Source organism: Capra hircus, chromosome 12, assembly GCF_001704415.2.
Source record: "Capra hircus breed San Clemente chromosome 12, ASM170441v1, whole genome shotgun sequence".
Taxonomy (NCBI): domain Eukaryota; kingdom Metazoa; phylum Chordata; class Mammalia; order Artiodactyla; family Bovidae; genus Capra; species Capra hircus.
This window is the reverse complement of record NC_030819.1, coordinates 84859356-84873711: the sequence shown is the minus strand read 5'-3', so window position 1 is coordinate 84873711 and position 14356 is coordinate 84859356. Positions and strand designations below refer to the sequence as shown.

General features: G+C 35.8%; 1 protein-coding gene across 1 annotated transcript in view; it reads right to left on the bottom strand.

Moving 5' to 3' along the window:
• Positions 1-14356, bottom strand: part of TDRD3 (tudor domain containing 3) — a 229870-nt gene that overhangs the window by 112563 nt on the left and 102951 nt on the right. Inside the window, exons 5-7 of the mRNA XM_018056823.1 lie at positions 12771-12912; positions 6155-6226; positions 3394-3543 (exon numbers count right to left, since the gene is read on the bottom strand). Of these exons, the coding sequence (XP_017912312.1) occupies positions 3394-3543; positions 6155-6226; positions 12771-12912 (364 nt within the window). The remainder of the gene's footprint in view (positions 1-3393; positions 3544-6154; positions 6227-12770; positions 12913-14356) is intronic.

Genomic DNA, 14356 nt, shown 5'->3' with positions numbered 1-14356 from the left:
TAACTGCCCATCCTACTTTACTTTTGCCCATGGCACTTATCAACTTCTAACCTACCATATAATTTATATACTTATTGCTATGCCAATCCGTTTAACTTACTAAAAGGTAAGCTTGATAAAGGCAGAAATCTTTTGTATATTCAGTCCTTGTTTAAACTGAGGCATTTAAGATACTTCCTGGCATATTACACGTTCTCAAAAAAATATTTATTGAATGAAGGACTAAAGGAAGAAAGGAATGAAAAACATCACTTGGTCATCTGCAGTAGATTCCACCAAACAAACCCACATTAAGTGGCTAAATAGACAAACATAAACTATCTTTCCAGGAAAATTACACTGTTATATAATTTTGCTTTTCAGGCACTCATTAAATATGAATATGTATGTGTATACTCATCCATATAGAAAAATACAATCTTCTACTGTAATATATGTAGGTTAGCCCCAGAACTGTCACTGGGTAACACTGGGCACATTCTTACAGTTTTGAGCCTCTTACATATAAACTGAAAAGTTGAAATTCTGCTTTAGAAAACTATGATTCTTTATTTACAAATACTTATGGGAAAAATAAAATGTGATCAATTATGACTTTAAAAAATGAAGCCTATTACCATATATTAACTGCTGCTGCTAAGTAGCTTCAGTCATGTCCAACTCTGCGCGAGCCCAAAGATGGAAGCCCACCAGGCTGCCCCGTCCCTGGGATTCTCCAGGCAAGAACACTGGAGTGGGCTGCCATTTCCTTCTCCAATGCACGAAAGTGAAAAGTGAAAGTGAAGTCACTCAGTCATGTCCGATGCTTAGAGACCCCATGGACTGTAGCCTACCAGTCCATGGGATTTTCCAGGCAAGAGTACTGGAGTGGGGTGCCATTGCCCTCTTCAATATATTAACTAGAGTACAGTAAATAGACATCAAACAAAATTTTGGGAAGAAAGTCTGTTTGAGAAAAATGTAAATCAAAATAACACCTTTGTTACAATCATTAAGAAACTGATACATTCTTAATATCCTCTTCTGAAACTCCATAATTTTAAGTTTTTGGGAAAGGAAGAAATACATTTTATGCTAACTGGATAAAATGAATTAATTTCAGAGATATTACAATGATTTTTACACGCGCCTTAGAATAGAGAAAACACTGAGGAATAGCAATAGTCAAATCAAAGGCTTTTAGCAAAAGAATGAGGAGAGCATGGCAACCACTATAGTATTCTTGCCTGGAGAATCCCCATGGACAGAGGAGCCTCGTGGGCTATAGTCCACAGAATCACGAAGAGTCAGACATGACTGAGAGACTAAGCATAGCACAGCAAAGGAATATTGAACCTGGCAGGCTAAAGTCTATAGGGTCACACAGAGTTGGACCTGACTGAATTAACTTAACAACCTAACGCTGTGACTGAGGCTGTGAAACTATAACTAGGGATCTCAGCTCCTCTGCATTATTCCAGCACTGTTCCTTAGTTAGGATATGGCTGTGATCTTATGCTTACAATGCCGTGATCTTATGCTTACAATGCCTGACTTCTACCCTAGTTCAACATTAGCTTAGCTTGCTAAATGCAGAAAACTGTTGGTGCTTACTGAGATTGAAAATTAGTTAGTTGTTCTATAAACCTCACCCTTGTTCCTTATTCTCCAGAAATAGTTAACCAAAGATTTATGACTTAGATAATGTTCCAATCACAAGTGAGACTTGAGAGCTACTTGGAATTGTGCGATCAAGACAAGCACCTCTGAAAACAGAAGACAACCCCCTCCCTATGAGCACCATAGCCCTCTCCTCTTTCCCCTGTGTAATCTCCAAGCAAAACCTGGCAAATTGGGAGCTGGCTTTTTGGAATATACTCCCACCTTTCTCCTCAGAATTGCCAGCCTCCTTAATAAAGCCATATTTCCTTTTAACCAACATTCTCAGTATTGGATTCTTGAATGATAAGCAGCTGAACAGGAATTCAGTAACAATATCATGATCTGTGCCATGTAGTATCCTAAGCATTTTAAATATTAGCAATTTTAATTCTTACAGTAAACATATGAAGTAGGTACTACTGTTATCATCTTTTCATAGAGAAATAAAATGTGGTACAAAATTTAAGTAATCTATCCAAGTTCTCAGCAGTATATGGTTCTAGGCTGTCTAATTCTAGAATTTGTGCTCTTGTCCCACTGGATCATCTTTTCATAAATAAAAGAATATGGTACAGAATTTAAGTAATCTATCCAATGATGCTGAAGCTGAAACTCCAGTACTTTGGCCACCTCATGTGAACAGCTGACTTAGTGGAAAAGACTCTGATGCTGGGAGGGATTGGGGGCAGGAGGAGAAGGGCACGACAGAGGATGAGATGGCTGGATGGCATCACTGACTTGATGGACTTGAGTTTGAGTGAACTCCAGGAGTTGGTGATGGACAGGGAGGCCTGGCTTGCTGCAATTCATGGGGTCGCAAAGAGTCAGACATGACTGAGCGACTGAACTGAACTGAAATGATCCAAGTTCTCCACAGTATATGCTTCTATGTTGCCCAAATCTAGAATTTGTGCTCTTGTCTGCCTATCATAAACAGATAGCAGAATGACATTGTGGGAAGAACTACCAAAATTCAAGAAGTCCCCCTCTTATATTTTGAATTTAAATACGAAAAAAAATGTTAGCTAAGGTTTATTGCTGGTTTTGAATAAAGAAATTTATTTCAATATCACTGGTTAAGAAAATCCTGTTTAAGCAACCAATTCATGAACTAAAATTTCTTATCAAAAGCTACAAATCAATAAATAACTAAAGAACTAACCTATTTCAAATAAGTAAGAAATTAAAAATAATGAAAAGAAAATCTTTTGTCTAATAATAGTAAATAAGAGAGGGTATGTACAAATGCAAAGATAAAAATTATTTTTTACTATACATTAGATTTAAGAATGAAAACTGACAAAATTGTTAATCCTGAGCCATTGATTTACCTTCTAATTTTTACCTGAACCCCTCCAAGGTTTCCATTATAGGAGATAACTTTCCTCAGAAAGTATCATCTATCCCAACAAATAATAGGAACCCCTCTGCCATTAAAAAAAAAAGTTGTTGTGTTCAGTTGTATACTGTTAAGAAAAAAAGAAAGAGGGAGAAAAGAAGGGTGGTTTGTCAGCAAAAGCAACTTAATGGAAGTGTTAAGCAGACTTGGAAAAGGAATGTTTACAAGTAAAATGGTGTAAGCTTAAGACTCCAAAGATACCAGGACATTCTCTACCGATAGAATATGGAAAAAGAATGTCAAAAGTTTGTTCAATTAGTTACTTTATGTGAAAAGACAATAATGATTGTGAGTAATCTAAATAGAACATAAAGGCAAGGAATAAGAGAAATTTGCAAGATTTAGCTTCTTACTTCTTTGCTCTTTGCAACTTCTGCAATAGCAGCAGTCCTTTGCTTTTCAAATTCATCATTATCATTTGGAGGTTTGACAGGCATTGTCACTTGTAATGTCTTTCTTCGATCAAGTTCTCTGCTATCCACTTGGATATGAGACACACACTTCTGATAATAATAAATAAAAACAAAATGCTTCAGTAATATCAGAAGAGATTCAACTTTTTGTAAGAAAGTATATATCATCAAAAGAAATATCTGAATCACAACAAGTAAGAGCCCATAAAAATATAATTCTAACTAACTGAAGTAACTTTAACTGTAACTAGTAAGTGAAAGCTACACGAAATATAGCCATCTAAAAGGGGGAGCATATTTAAAACATTCATTAAACCAAAAGTTTCAGGTTTCATTTTAAGATAATGATTTAAAATAATTTAAAATTTCAAACAGTCTAGATTATTGCACAGAAGAAAATTCGGTTTTTTATTAAGACCTGATTTCCACATTATGACACAACATCCATGAGGGCTAAGAAGTATAGTTACTTTTACATATAGAAAGATGTCTTTCAACTTATAAACCAAATCAAAAGCTAAAAACATACCCTTTCCCCAAATCAGGCTGCAAAGTTGTTGGATTTTAGTCTCTTGAGACAAATGAAGAAAGCCCTCAATGTCTAAAAATAAGCCCTGAATACAATTCTCCCTTTTAATTCTAGCAGCAAAACTCCTATAAAATGAATCCTTTTCAACTCAGTAATTTTAATGAGGAATAAAAATATGTTTTCAAGTAAATATGTTATGGAAATACAGATATTCAATAATATACATATAAAATAAAATAGCTGATTCCAACACACAGCCAGCATACTCTGTCTTTAACCAATGTACAAGGCTAAGATGCTGAAGAAGAGATTTTCACAAAGTACTTCATAAACAAATAACATTATTGAAGCTGTAACTTTTCACATACTTCCTAATTCTAAACTGGATAGTTACTTTTACATATAGAAAGATGTCTTTCAACTTATAAACCAAATCAAAAGCTAAAAACATACTCTCTCCCTCAGTCAGGCTACAAAGTTGTGGGATTTTAGTCTCTTGAGACAAATTTCAGTAAATCCTAGAGGAAATCAGTCCTAAATATTCATTGGAAGGACTGATGCTGAAGCTGAAACCCCAATACTTTGGCCACCTGATGCAAAGAACTGACTCACTGGAAAAGACCCTGATGCTGGGAAAGACTGAAGGCAGGAGGAGAAGGGGACAACAGAGGATGAGATGGTTGGATGGCATCACCGACTGGATGGATATGAGTCTAAGCAAGCTCCAGGAGTTGGTGATGGACAGGGAAGCCTGCCATGCTGCAGATCATGGGGTTGCAAAGCGTCGATCACAACTGAGTGACTGAACTGAACTCAAAGAAAAAAAAAAAGAGCTATATATACTTCAAATTCTTGAAAATAATTAAATTATAAGTCTCTTAGCAATTTATGCAAGAAATATTATCCCTAAAATGTTTATGAGGAAAGAAAATTTTTTAAAATAGTATTTATTATTTATATAAGTTAATAGAATGTTTTCATTCTTGGGATTTTTCACTAGAAAAATGAGAATATCATCAGCATGCCTTTTATATTGAATTTCACATGTTCTTAAGCACAATAAAAAATGGCATATGTTTTTAAATACTTTGAAAATAGCCATGATGCAAGCATGAATTATTTAATTTTGAGCAGACCCTCTAAAAAAGGGTTTTGAAGAGGATGCCATTCAATGGATTCTGCTCATTTATTTCCTGATCAACTAGATATGTTTCTCGTACCAAATTTTTTTAAATTGTTACTGAGATGTAGGTCTCTGTTTCCTAGCTGCTGTGTTCCCAACTTATCTTCACTTTTGAGTCAGCACTCTTGAAGGAAAATAAAGCTCAAATGCAAGGCAGGTTACCAAGAGCTAAATTTTAGTAGCATCATATGACAAAGAGCAAGCAGTCAGAGGGATTGATTACTCTAAGATTCTTCAGATATAAAGCAGGAACAAGCTAAAGGAGATTGTTTTGAATGCAATCTGATGTTTAGCACAACCAGAAAGACAAGATACTGGCCAGCTGAGGAGCTACTCTGAGGTAACATTCTGTAGCAAGGTGGCTGAAAATTAGTAAATAATTAGGAAATAAAAATGTTTTGCTTATGTGAGAGAAAGATCAGGGACACCTTAGTTGAAAAGGAAAATACCAACTGGAAACAAAATTAAGTCTTTGACAAAGATGGGTCTTTGGATGAAAGCAGAAGAACAGAGTCTCAGAAGGGACAGCTGGGAGAGTAGGTTCTCCTAAAGTGCAATGATGCCCTTCCTTGTTCTAATTTTTTTATCTCCTATCAATTCTGTTGATGCTTTTATTTTCCCTCCCTCTTTTGTTTTTAATGAACAAAGTGAGAAATTATAGCATATTTTTGTCTTCTTACATTTGCATTTCTCTCTCTCTCAAAAAACAAAAGCCCCCACCATCATCTTATCTTAGTCTTAAATAGACATCTGGTATGTCTCTTAATTCTTTGAATCTTTTGGTTAACAGCATTTCAGAAAAGAATCTACAATGAAATGTAAATTAAAGAGAAAAAACACAATTATCAATCTCTTATAATTAATATATTTCCACATAACTCCTATGACCACTGAGTGAAGAGGTCAGCACAAAACTGAGCACAACATGAATATAAATGAAAAATACTTTTTGCTGATTGAAATTCATCTGCCAAAGTGAAAGTCATTACCTGTCCAAAAGGCACAAAAGGAGGTGGTCCACCTTCAGTTCCAATATTGCTTCTATTGTGTTTTGACAAGCTCTGTGAGAAAGGTGAGTTATAAAACAGATTTATACATTAAAAATATATTTAACAACACTTATGCACAAGAAATCCAATTATTTTAGTAGATTCCTAAAACAGAAAAAAAAGCCTATTAATTATTTTACACTATATAAAACATATGCAGAGTTCAAGAAAATAGCAAGGAGAGATAAGAAGGCCTTCAGTGAACAATGCAAAGAAATAGAGGAAAACAACAGAATGGGAAAGAATACCGATCTCTTCAAGAAAATTGGCGCTATCAAAGGAACATTTCATGCAGGAATGAGCACAATAAAGGACAGAAACTGTAAGGACCTAACAGAAGCAAAAGAAATTAAGAAGAGGTGGCAAGAATACACAGAAAAACTATATAAAAAAGGTTATTAATGACCTGGATAAGGACAATGGTGTGATGACTCACCTAGAGCCAAACATCCTGTGTGTCAATTCAAGTGGGCCTGAGGAAGCATTACTATGAACAAAGCTAGAGGAGGTGATAGAATTACAGCTGCGATATTTCTAAAAGATGATGCTGTTAAAATATCAATATGTCAGCAAATGTGGAAAACTCAGCAGTGGCCACAAGACGGGAAAAGGTCAGTTTTCATTCCAATCCCAAAGAAAGGCGATGCCAAAGAATATTCAAACTAACACACAATTGCACTCATTTCACATGCTAGCAAAGTAATGCTGAAAATTCTCTAAGCTAGACTTCAACAATATGTAAACTGAGAACTTCCAGATGTTCAAGCTGGATTTAGAAAAGGCAGAGGAATCAGAGATCAAAGTGCCAACATCTGCTGGATCATAGAAAAAGCAATTCCAGAAAAATATCTGCTTCACTGACTATGCCTTTGACTGTGCAGATCAGAACAAACTGGAAAATTCTTAAGAGATGGGAATACCAGACCATTCTACCTGTCTCTTGAGAAATCTGTATGTAGGTCAAGAAGTGACAGTTAGAACCAGACATGGAGCAACAGATTGGTTCAAAATTGGGAAAGGAGTATAATAAGGCTGTATATTGTCACCCTGCTTATTTAACTTATGCAAAGCACATCATCAAAAATGCTGGGCTGGATGAATCACAAGCTGGAATCAAGATTGCCAGGAGAAACACAGCAACCTCAGGTATGCAAATGATGCCACCCTAATGGCAGAAACTGAAGAGGAACTAAAGAACCTCTTGAAGAGGGTGAAACAGGAGAGCGAAAAAGCTGGCTTAAAATTCAACATTCAAAAAACTAAGATCATGATATCCAGTCCCATCACTTCATGGCAAACAGAAAGGGAGAAAGTAGAAGTGACAGATTTTAATTTATTTCATTTCTTGGGCTCTAAAATCACTGAGGATGGTGACTGCAGCCATGAAATTAAAAGATGCCATTCCTTAGAAAGAAAGCTATGACAAACGCAAACAGTGCATTAAAAAGCAGAGGCATCATTTTGCCAACAAAAGTCCATATAGTCAAAGCTACGGTTTTTCCAGTAGTCACGTATGGACGTGAAAGTTGGACCATAAAAGAATGTTGAGCATGAAAGAACTGATGCTTTTGAACTGTGGTGCTACAGAAGACTTTTGAGAGTCCCTTGGACTGCAATGAGATCAAACTAGTCAATACTAAAGAAAATCAACCTTGAATATTCATTGTAAGGACTGATATTTAAGCTGCAACTCCAACATGTTGGCCACCTGATGTGAAGAACCAACTCACTGGAAAAGACTCTGATACTGGAAAAGATTGAAGGCAAAATGGAAAAGGGGGTGGCATAGAATGAGATGGTTGGATGGCATCACTGACTCAATGGACATGAGTTTGAACAAACTCCAGGAGACAGTGAAAGATAGGGGAGGCAGGTGTATTGCAGTCAATGGTGTCACAAATAATCAGACAGGCCTTAGGGACTGAACAAGAGTCCCTGTATTATATAAAGTATATTTTGCATTTTATGTCAGTTATATTAAAAAGCACTAAGACTAAAGGCAACAATAATCAGTTTAACTAAAGAACACTATAAACTGCATATGAATATCATATTTCTTGATAAGCTGTATTTAAGATGTTAATCTAGTAAAAGAGAAAACACACAAATGCATAAAATAATTGAGAGGTCCTTTCCCTAGTTTTAATTTAGATATTACAAAAAAAGACCAGCCAAAGCCAAAAAATCAAGTTTTTTATGCTATGACTTTCTTATAGATCATATAAGCTACCAATAATACCATTTTCCAAAACACATTATATAATAAAAAGCATATTACAGGATTTCTACTTTCCATCCTGATGAATGTGTAAGAGTCAAGACTTAAATCGCCCTCTACAACCAGGAATATGGACAACATATAAGAAACAAATGTTTTATGACACATGGCAAGAAGTAATGTAGGACTGTAAGTCCAAAGAGAAAAAGAAAAAATAACAGGTGAGCTCTGCCTTTCTGTTTGAGACACGATGCAGACAGCACAGAAAGCTACGTTGGGAAAATCAGTCTCATAGCTCAAGGTGGACTGAAATAATTGGAAGCCCTGGGGCAGAGGCTTGGAAAAGAGAGTCCCGTACGGAAAAAAATGCTCCAGAAACCTGCACAGGATCTCCCGTAAGTCACTGCTGAGAATTAGGCTGAGCAAAAAACAACTGCAGGTTACAGGCTTCCATTTATACTAGAATCAAACAGAATAAAACATTTAGGGATACACTTAAACAAAGAAGCAGAAGTTCTATGCAATTAAAATTACAAAAGATTGCTAAAAGAAATTTAAAAAGATACCAATAAATGAAAAGACATGAGAGGGTCATGACTTGGAAGATTTAATGTTAAGATATTAGTACTACTCAAATAGGTCTAGAGATTCACTGTAATTCCTATTAAAATCCTAGGAATATTTTTCGCAGAAATGGAAAAATCCACACTAAAATTCATATGGGATCTCAAGGGACCCTGAACAGTCAAAATAATCCTGAAAAAAGCTCATACTTTTCGATTACAAAACTGACTAAAAAGTTATAGGAATCAAAACAGTGGCAATAAGACAGACTAACCGAATAAAGAACCCAGAAATAGATTCTTGCATGCATTTTGTTGTTGCTCAGTTGTGTCCAACTATTTGCGACCCCATGGACTGCAGCACGCCAGGCTTCCCTGTCCTTCACTATCTCCTGGAGTTTGCTCAAATCATGTTCGTTGAGTTGATGATGCCATCCAACCATCTCATCCTCTGTTGCCCCCTTCTCCTCCTGCCTTCAATCTTTCCCAGCATCAGGGTCTTTTCCAAGGAGCTGGCTCTTCACATCAGGTGGCCGAAGTATTGGAGCTTCAGCTTTAGGATCAGTCCTTCCAATGAATATTCAGGGCTTATTTCCTTTAGGATTGACTGGTTTGATCTCCATGCTGTTCAAGTCAAGTGATTTTTGATGAAGGTGATAAGGTCACTCATTAGGGAAAGAAGAGTCTCTTCAACAAATGGTGCTGGGAAAATTGGATATCCACATGGAAGAGAATGAAGTTTTACCCTTTACTTACACCATGTTTAAGAATTAGTTAAAAATGGATCAAACACTTAAATTTAAGAGCCAAAGAGCTAAACCCATCAAACTTCCACAAGAAAACCCCACTGCTTCCAAAATTAACTCTATGGTTTATGATTTTTATGTGAACATTTGATTTCTATGGGAATCACCTGCCAGATGCTCAAGTAATTTGAATGCTCCATGATTTCTCCATCACTATGGTTACCAAAATCAAAAATCTATAAAACCAAAGAGAACTAGTATCATATTAAGATGTTTTCAAACTTTTCCATGTAAATTTTTACTGCCCTCTAAAAAGAAATACTAGGGCTTTTTTTTTTTTTTTTCTCCAGAAGTCTTTATAAAGAAATAATAGGGCTTCCCTGGTAGCTCAGTTGGTAAAGAATCCACCCGGAATGCAGGAAACCCCAGTTCAATTCCTGGGTCAGGAAGATCCCCTGGAGGAAAGCATGGCAATCCACTCCAGTTCTTGCCTAGAGGATCCCCATGGACAGAGAAGCCTGGTGGGCTGCACTCCACGTGGTCACAAAGAGTTTGATATGACTAAGTGACTAAGCACAGCACAAAAAGAAATACTAGCATGGCTCTCAGAAAACAAAGTGCAAAAACATGTAATAAAACATTACAAGGATAATTGTCAAACTACCACTGATCCATGCATGTGTGTGTCTGTGTGTGTGTGTGTGTGTGTGAGTAAATGTGTTTGTGTGTGTTTGCATGTTGGAGATGATCAATTTCTGAGGAATGTTTGGTCTACTTTACAATCAGTGAGGTAGGTTAGTGCAAAAGTAACTGTAGTTTTCCACTGATCAACTTTGCCATTTGATATTGGAATACATATTAATTATGTATTTTATTAATTAATTAATTAATACATATTAATTAAAACTATTAATTATTAATAGTTTTGGCTGGGTTGGAAAAGTTATATATGTTTGTCTGACTTGAGAACATATTAACACAGTTTAAAAAAATCTCTAAGGATACAATATATCAACTTATAAAAGGAAAAGATCACAAGAAATGGGTGCGATTTCTCTAGGAAACTCACAGTTCATAAACTTGGCTATTTATATGAAACTATCAAATCACTTTATTTATTACATGTAAGACTCAGGGCCATCACTCTGGAGATACAGGAAGGCTCAGACCCATCAATCATAAAATAAGTTTAGCAGTTCTTAAAGCCTATTTTCTGATCCATATGGACATAACACTCTCTTATAAGAGGGCTAGGTGGATTACATGATATACAGATACAAGAGTCCAGCACAAGGCATACACACTGTTCAACAGATATTTGTAGAACTGAATAAAAATAACAAAAAGGAATTCTGACTTCAAAAAGCTTACAATCAAAGGAGATAAGAAGTAAATATAATTTTATTGCTAGGTAAAAAAATAATATGCTTCTTCATATCATGAATAAAGTATTCTAAGAATTCAATAAAGGAACAAATATTTCACTATGTGAAAAAACAAGCATTTTCAGTTTAAAAGTATGGTCGATTCATGTTGATATATGCCAAAAACCATCACAATATTGTAAAGTAATTATCCCCCAATTAAAATAATAAATTTTAAAAAAATAAATAAAACCAAAATAAAAAAAGCATGGGGACAATATGGTCATGCGTGAATTAGGAGAGAAACTGGGACTACCCTGGTGACCCAGTGGTTAAGACTGCCAATTCCAATTTAGGGGCCAAGGGTTCAATCCCTGGTTGAGAAACTAAGATCTCACATGCCACACATTACAGCCAAAAAATAAAAATAAATAAAATAAGAATAATAAAATAATTTTAAAAAATAAAAGAGAAACTAAGACAAATTATCCTAAAATTGGGAAAATCTTTCTTTTTCAAAAGAACAACTGAGAAAAGCCTAGAGAACGGAAGAGTAATTAGTTCCATTTAGCTAAAACAAAACCTATGTGAAAAAAATTAAGAAAGCTGAAAAGATAAACTAGAACTACGGCTAGATTATAAATGACCTTGAATCCCCGACTAAGGTATGTGAAATAAAAGTAGGGTGTAGCATTGGTCTGAGTTATGTTAAAGATACTCTGGCAGAGCATAATAAACTAGAAGATAGAAGAAGGATATGTGGTAAAACCAGCTAAAAGGCTACTACAAATAGCCCAGGCCAGAGAATTAAACTACAGTAATATCAATGGAACCTGAGAGCAAGACACTGATGAGAGATCTGACTGCAGTTGACCAACAGAACTGGTGGGTAGAAGCAAAGTAGAAGGATAAATATTAGATAACATAGATGACTAGGAGGATGAAGATACTGTTAACATAAATGGTGAAAACATCAACTAATGTGACTAGAAAGTCAAATGCAACAAAAATCCTTTCATTATAGTGAAATTCTAATTTGCTTTCACTTATATCTATGTGTGTTTATAGATAAGATAAATACATGTTATTCATACATAAGCACAAACACTTGTTCTCTGCAGAAAGAATTAAACACAGGTATATTATACATAGGGCTTCCCTGGTGGTTCAGTGGTAAAGAATCTGCCCACCAATGCAGAAGATGTGGGTTTGTTCCCTAGCTCAGGAAGATCCCCCAGAGAAGAAAATGGCAACCCACACCAGTACTCTTGCCTGGGAAATCTCATGGACAGAGGAGTCTGGCAAGCTATAGTTCATGGGAGTCACAAAAGAGTTGAACATGACTTGATGACTAGACAAAAACAATATTACACATAGCTTATAACTGGTATCCTAGCAGTTTTAAAAACTTGTCAGTAAAGACTGACTTATAAAATATGTAATAAAATATAACAAATATTGAAAAAAGGCAACTGTCTTAGAAGAACAATATGCTTAAACAAAGGTAGATAATTTATATACAGATCACTGCATTCCACTCTATTCAATTCTGGCATAAAGAACTAATTTTACTATTCATTATAGGATGATCCTTTAAAAGAAAGACTATAATAAAAAGGTATAATATTCTAAAAGTTCAAACCGTTCTTCATAGTCTACACTTACTCTCTGTAACTCCCATTTCTCAATAAGGTGTTCTACTTCACCACCGAGAACTGTGGTGTTAGAGTCATTCAGCAGCAGGAATCCATTCTTTACGTCCACAGCGCCTGAGAGTTTAACTTTAGTTCCAGGTGGTGTGTTTAGGCTAAAGCAAAGGAAAAAAAACAAAAAAAAGAGTTAAAACACATTTAAGCTCCTTCAACAAACTAGAATCCAGTCCCATACTACGATCTAGTAAAATTCTTCAAAATGTACTATTGTGAAAACTATTTTTCAGGTGATGGGCTATATAGTGTGAACAGGTCATCAGAGAGAAATCAGAAGACCAGGTACCAGACTGTCATTTCCTACCTTGATTTTCTTCTACATGTAAAAATATATGGATAATAGAAATCACAGCTCATGAACTTAAACAGAACAAAAGATGTGAAACTACCTCCGTGACTCTATCATATTGTATAAATGTAAGATTTGCTCTTTTTTCCCCTTAGCTTTACAAACCTCATTTTTTAAGGTGTTTAAAAGCCTTTTATTAACCACAAACAATTTTTAATGTATTATTAATACAAATAGTATAATGTCTTTTTTTTTGTCTTTTTTTTTTTACTTTATTTTACTTTACAATACTGTATTGGTTTTGCCATACATTGACATGAATCCACAACGGGTGTACGTGAGTTCCCAAACAGGAACCCCCCTCCCACCTCCCACCCCATATCATCTCTCTGGATCATCCCCTGGCACCAGCCCCAAGCATCCTGAATCTTGCATCAGGCATAGGCTGGTGATTCGTTTCCTACATGATAGTATACATGCTTCAATGCCATTCTCCCAATTTATCCCACCCTCTCCCTCGCCCTCAGAGTCCAAACGTCCACTCTACACACCTGTGTCTCTTTTGCTGTCTCGCATATGGGGTCATCATTACCATCTTTCTAAATTCCATATATATGTGTTAGTATACTGTATTGGTGTTTTTCTTTCTGGCTTACTTCACTCTGTATAATCGGCTCCAGTTTCATCCATCTCATCAGAACGGATTCAAATATATTCTTTTCAATGGCTGAGTGATACTCCATTGTGTATATGCACCACAGTTTTCTTATCCATTCATCTGCTGATGGACATCTAGGTTGTTTCCATGTCCTGGCTATTATAAACAGTGCTGCAATGAATATTGGGGTACATGTGTCTCTTTCTAATCTGGTTTCCTCAGAGTGTGTGCCCAGCAGCAGGACTGCTGGGTCATAAGGCAGTTCTATTTGCAATTTTTTAAGGAATCTCCACATTGTTCTCCATAGTGGCTGTACTAGTTTGCATTCCCACCAACAGTGTAGGAGGGTTCCCTTTTCTCCACACCCTCTCCAGCATTTATTGCTTGCAGATTTTTGGATCGCAGACATTCTGACTGGTGTGAAGTGGTACATCATTGTGGTCTTGATTTGAATTTCTCTGGTAATGAGTAATGTTGAGCATCTTTTCATGTGTTTGTTAGCCATCCGTATGTCTTCTTTGGAGAAATGTCTATTTAGTTCTTTGGCCCATTTTTTGATTGGGTCGTTTATTTTTCTAGAATTGAGCTGCATAAG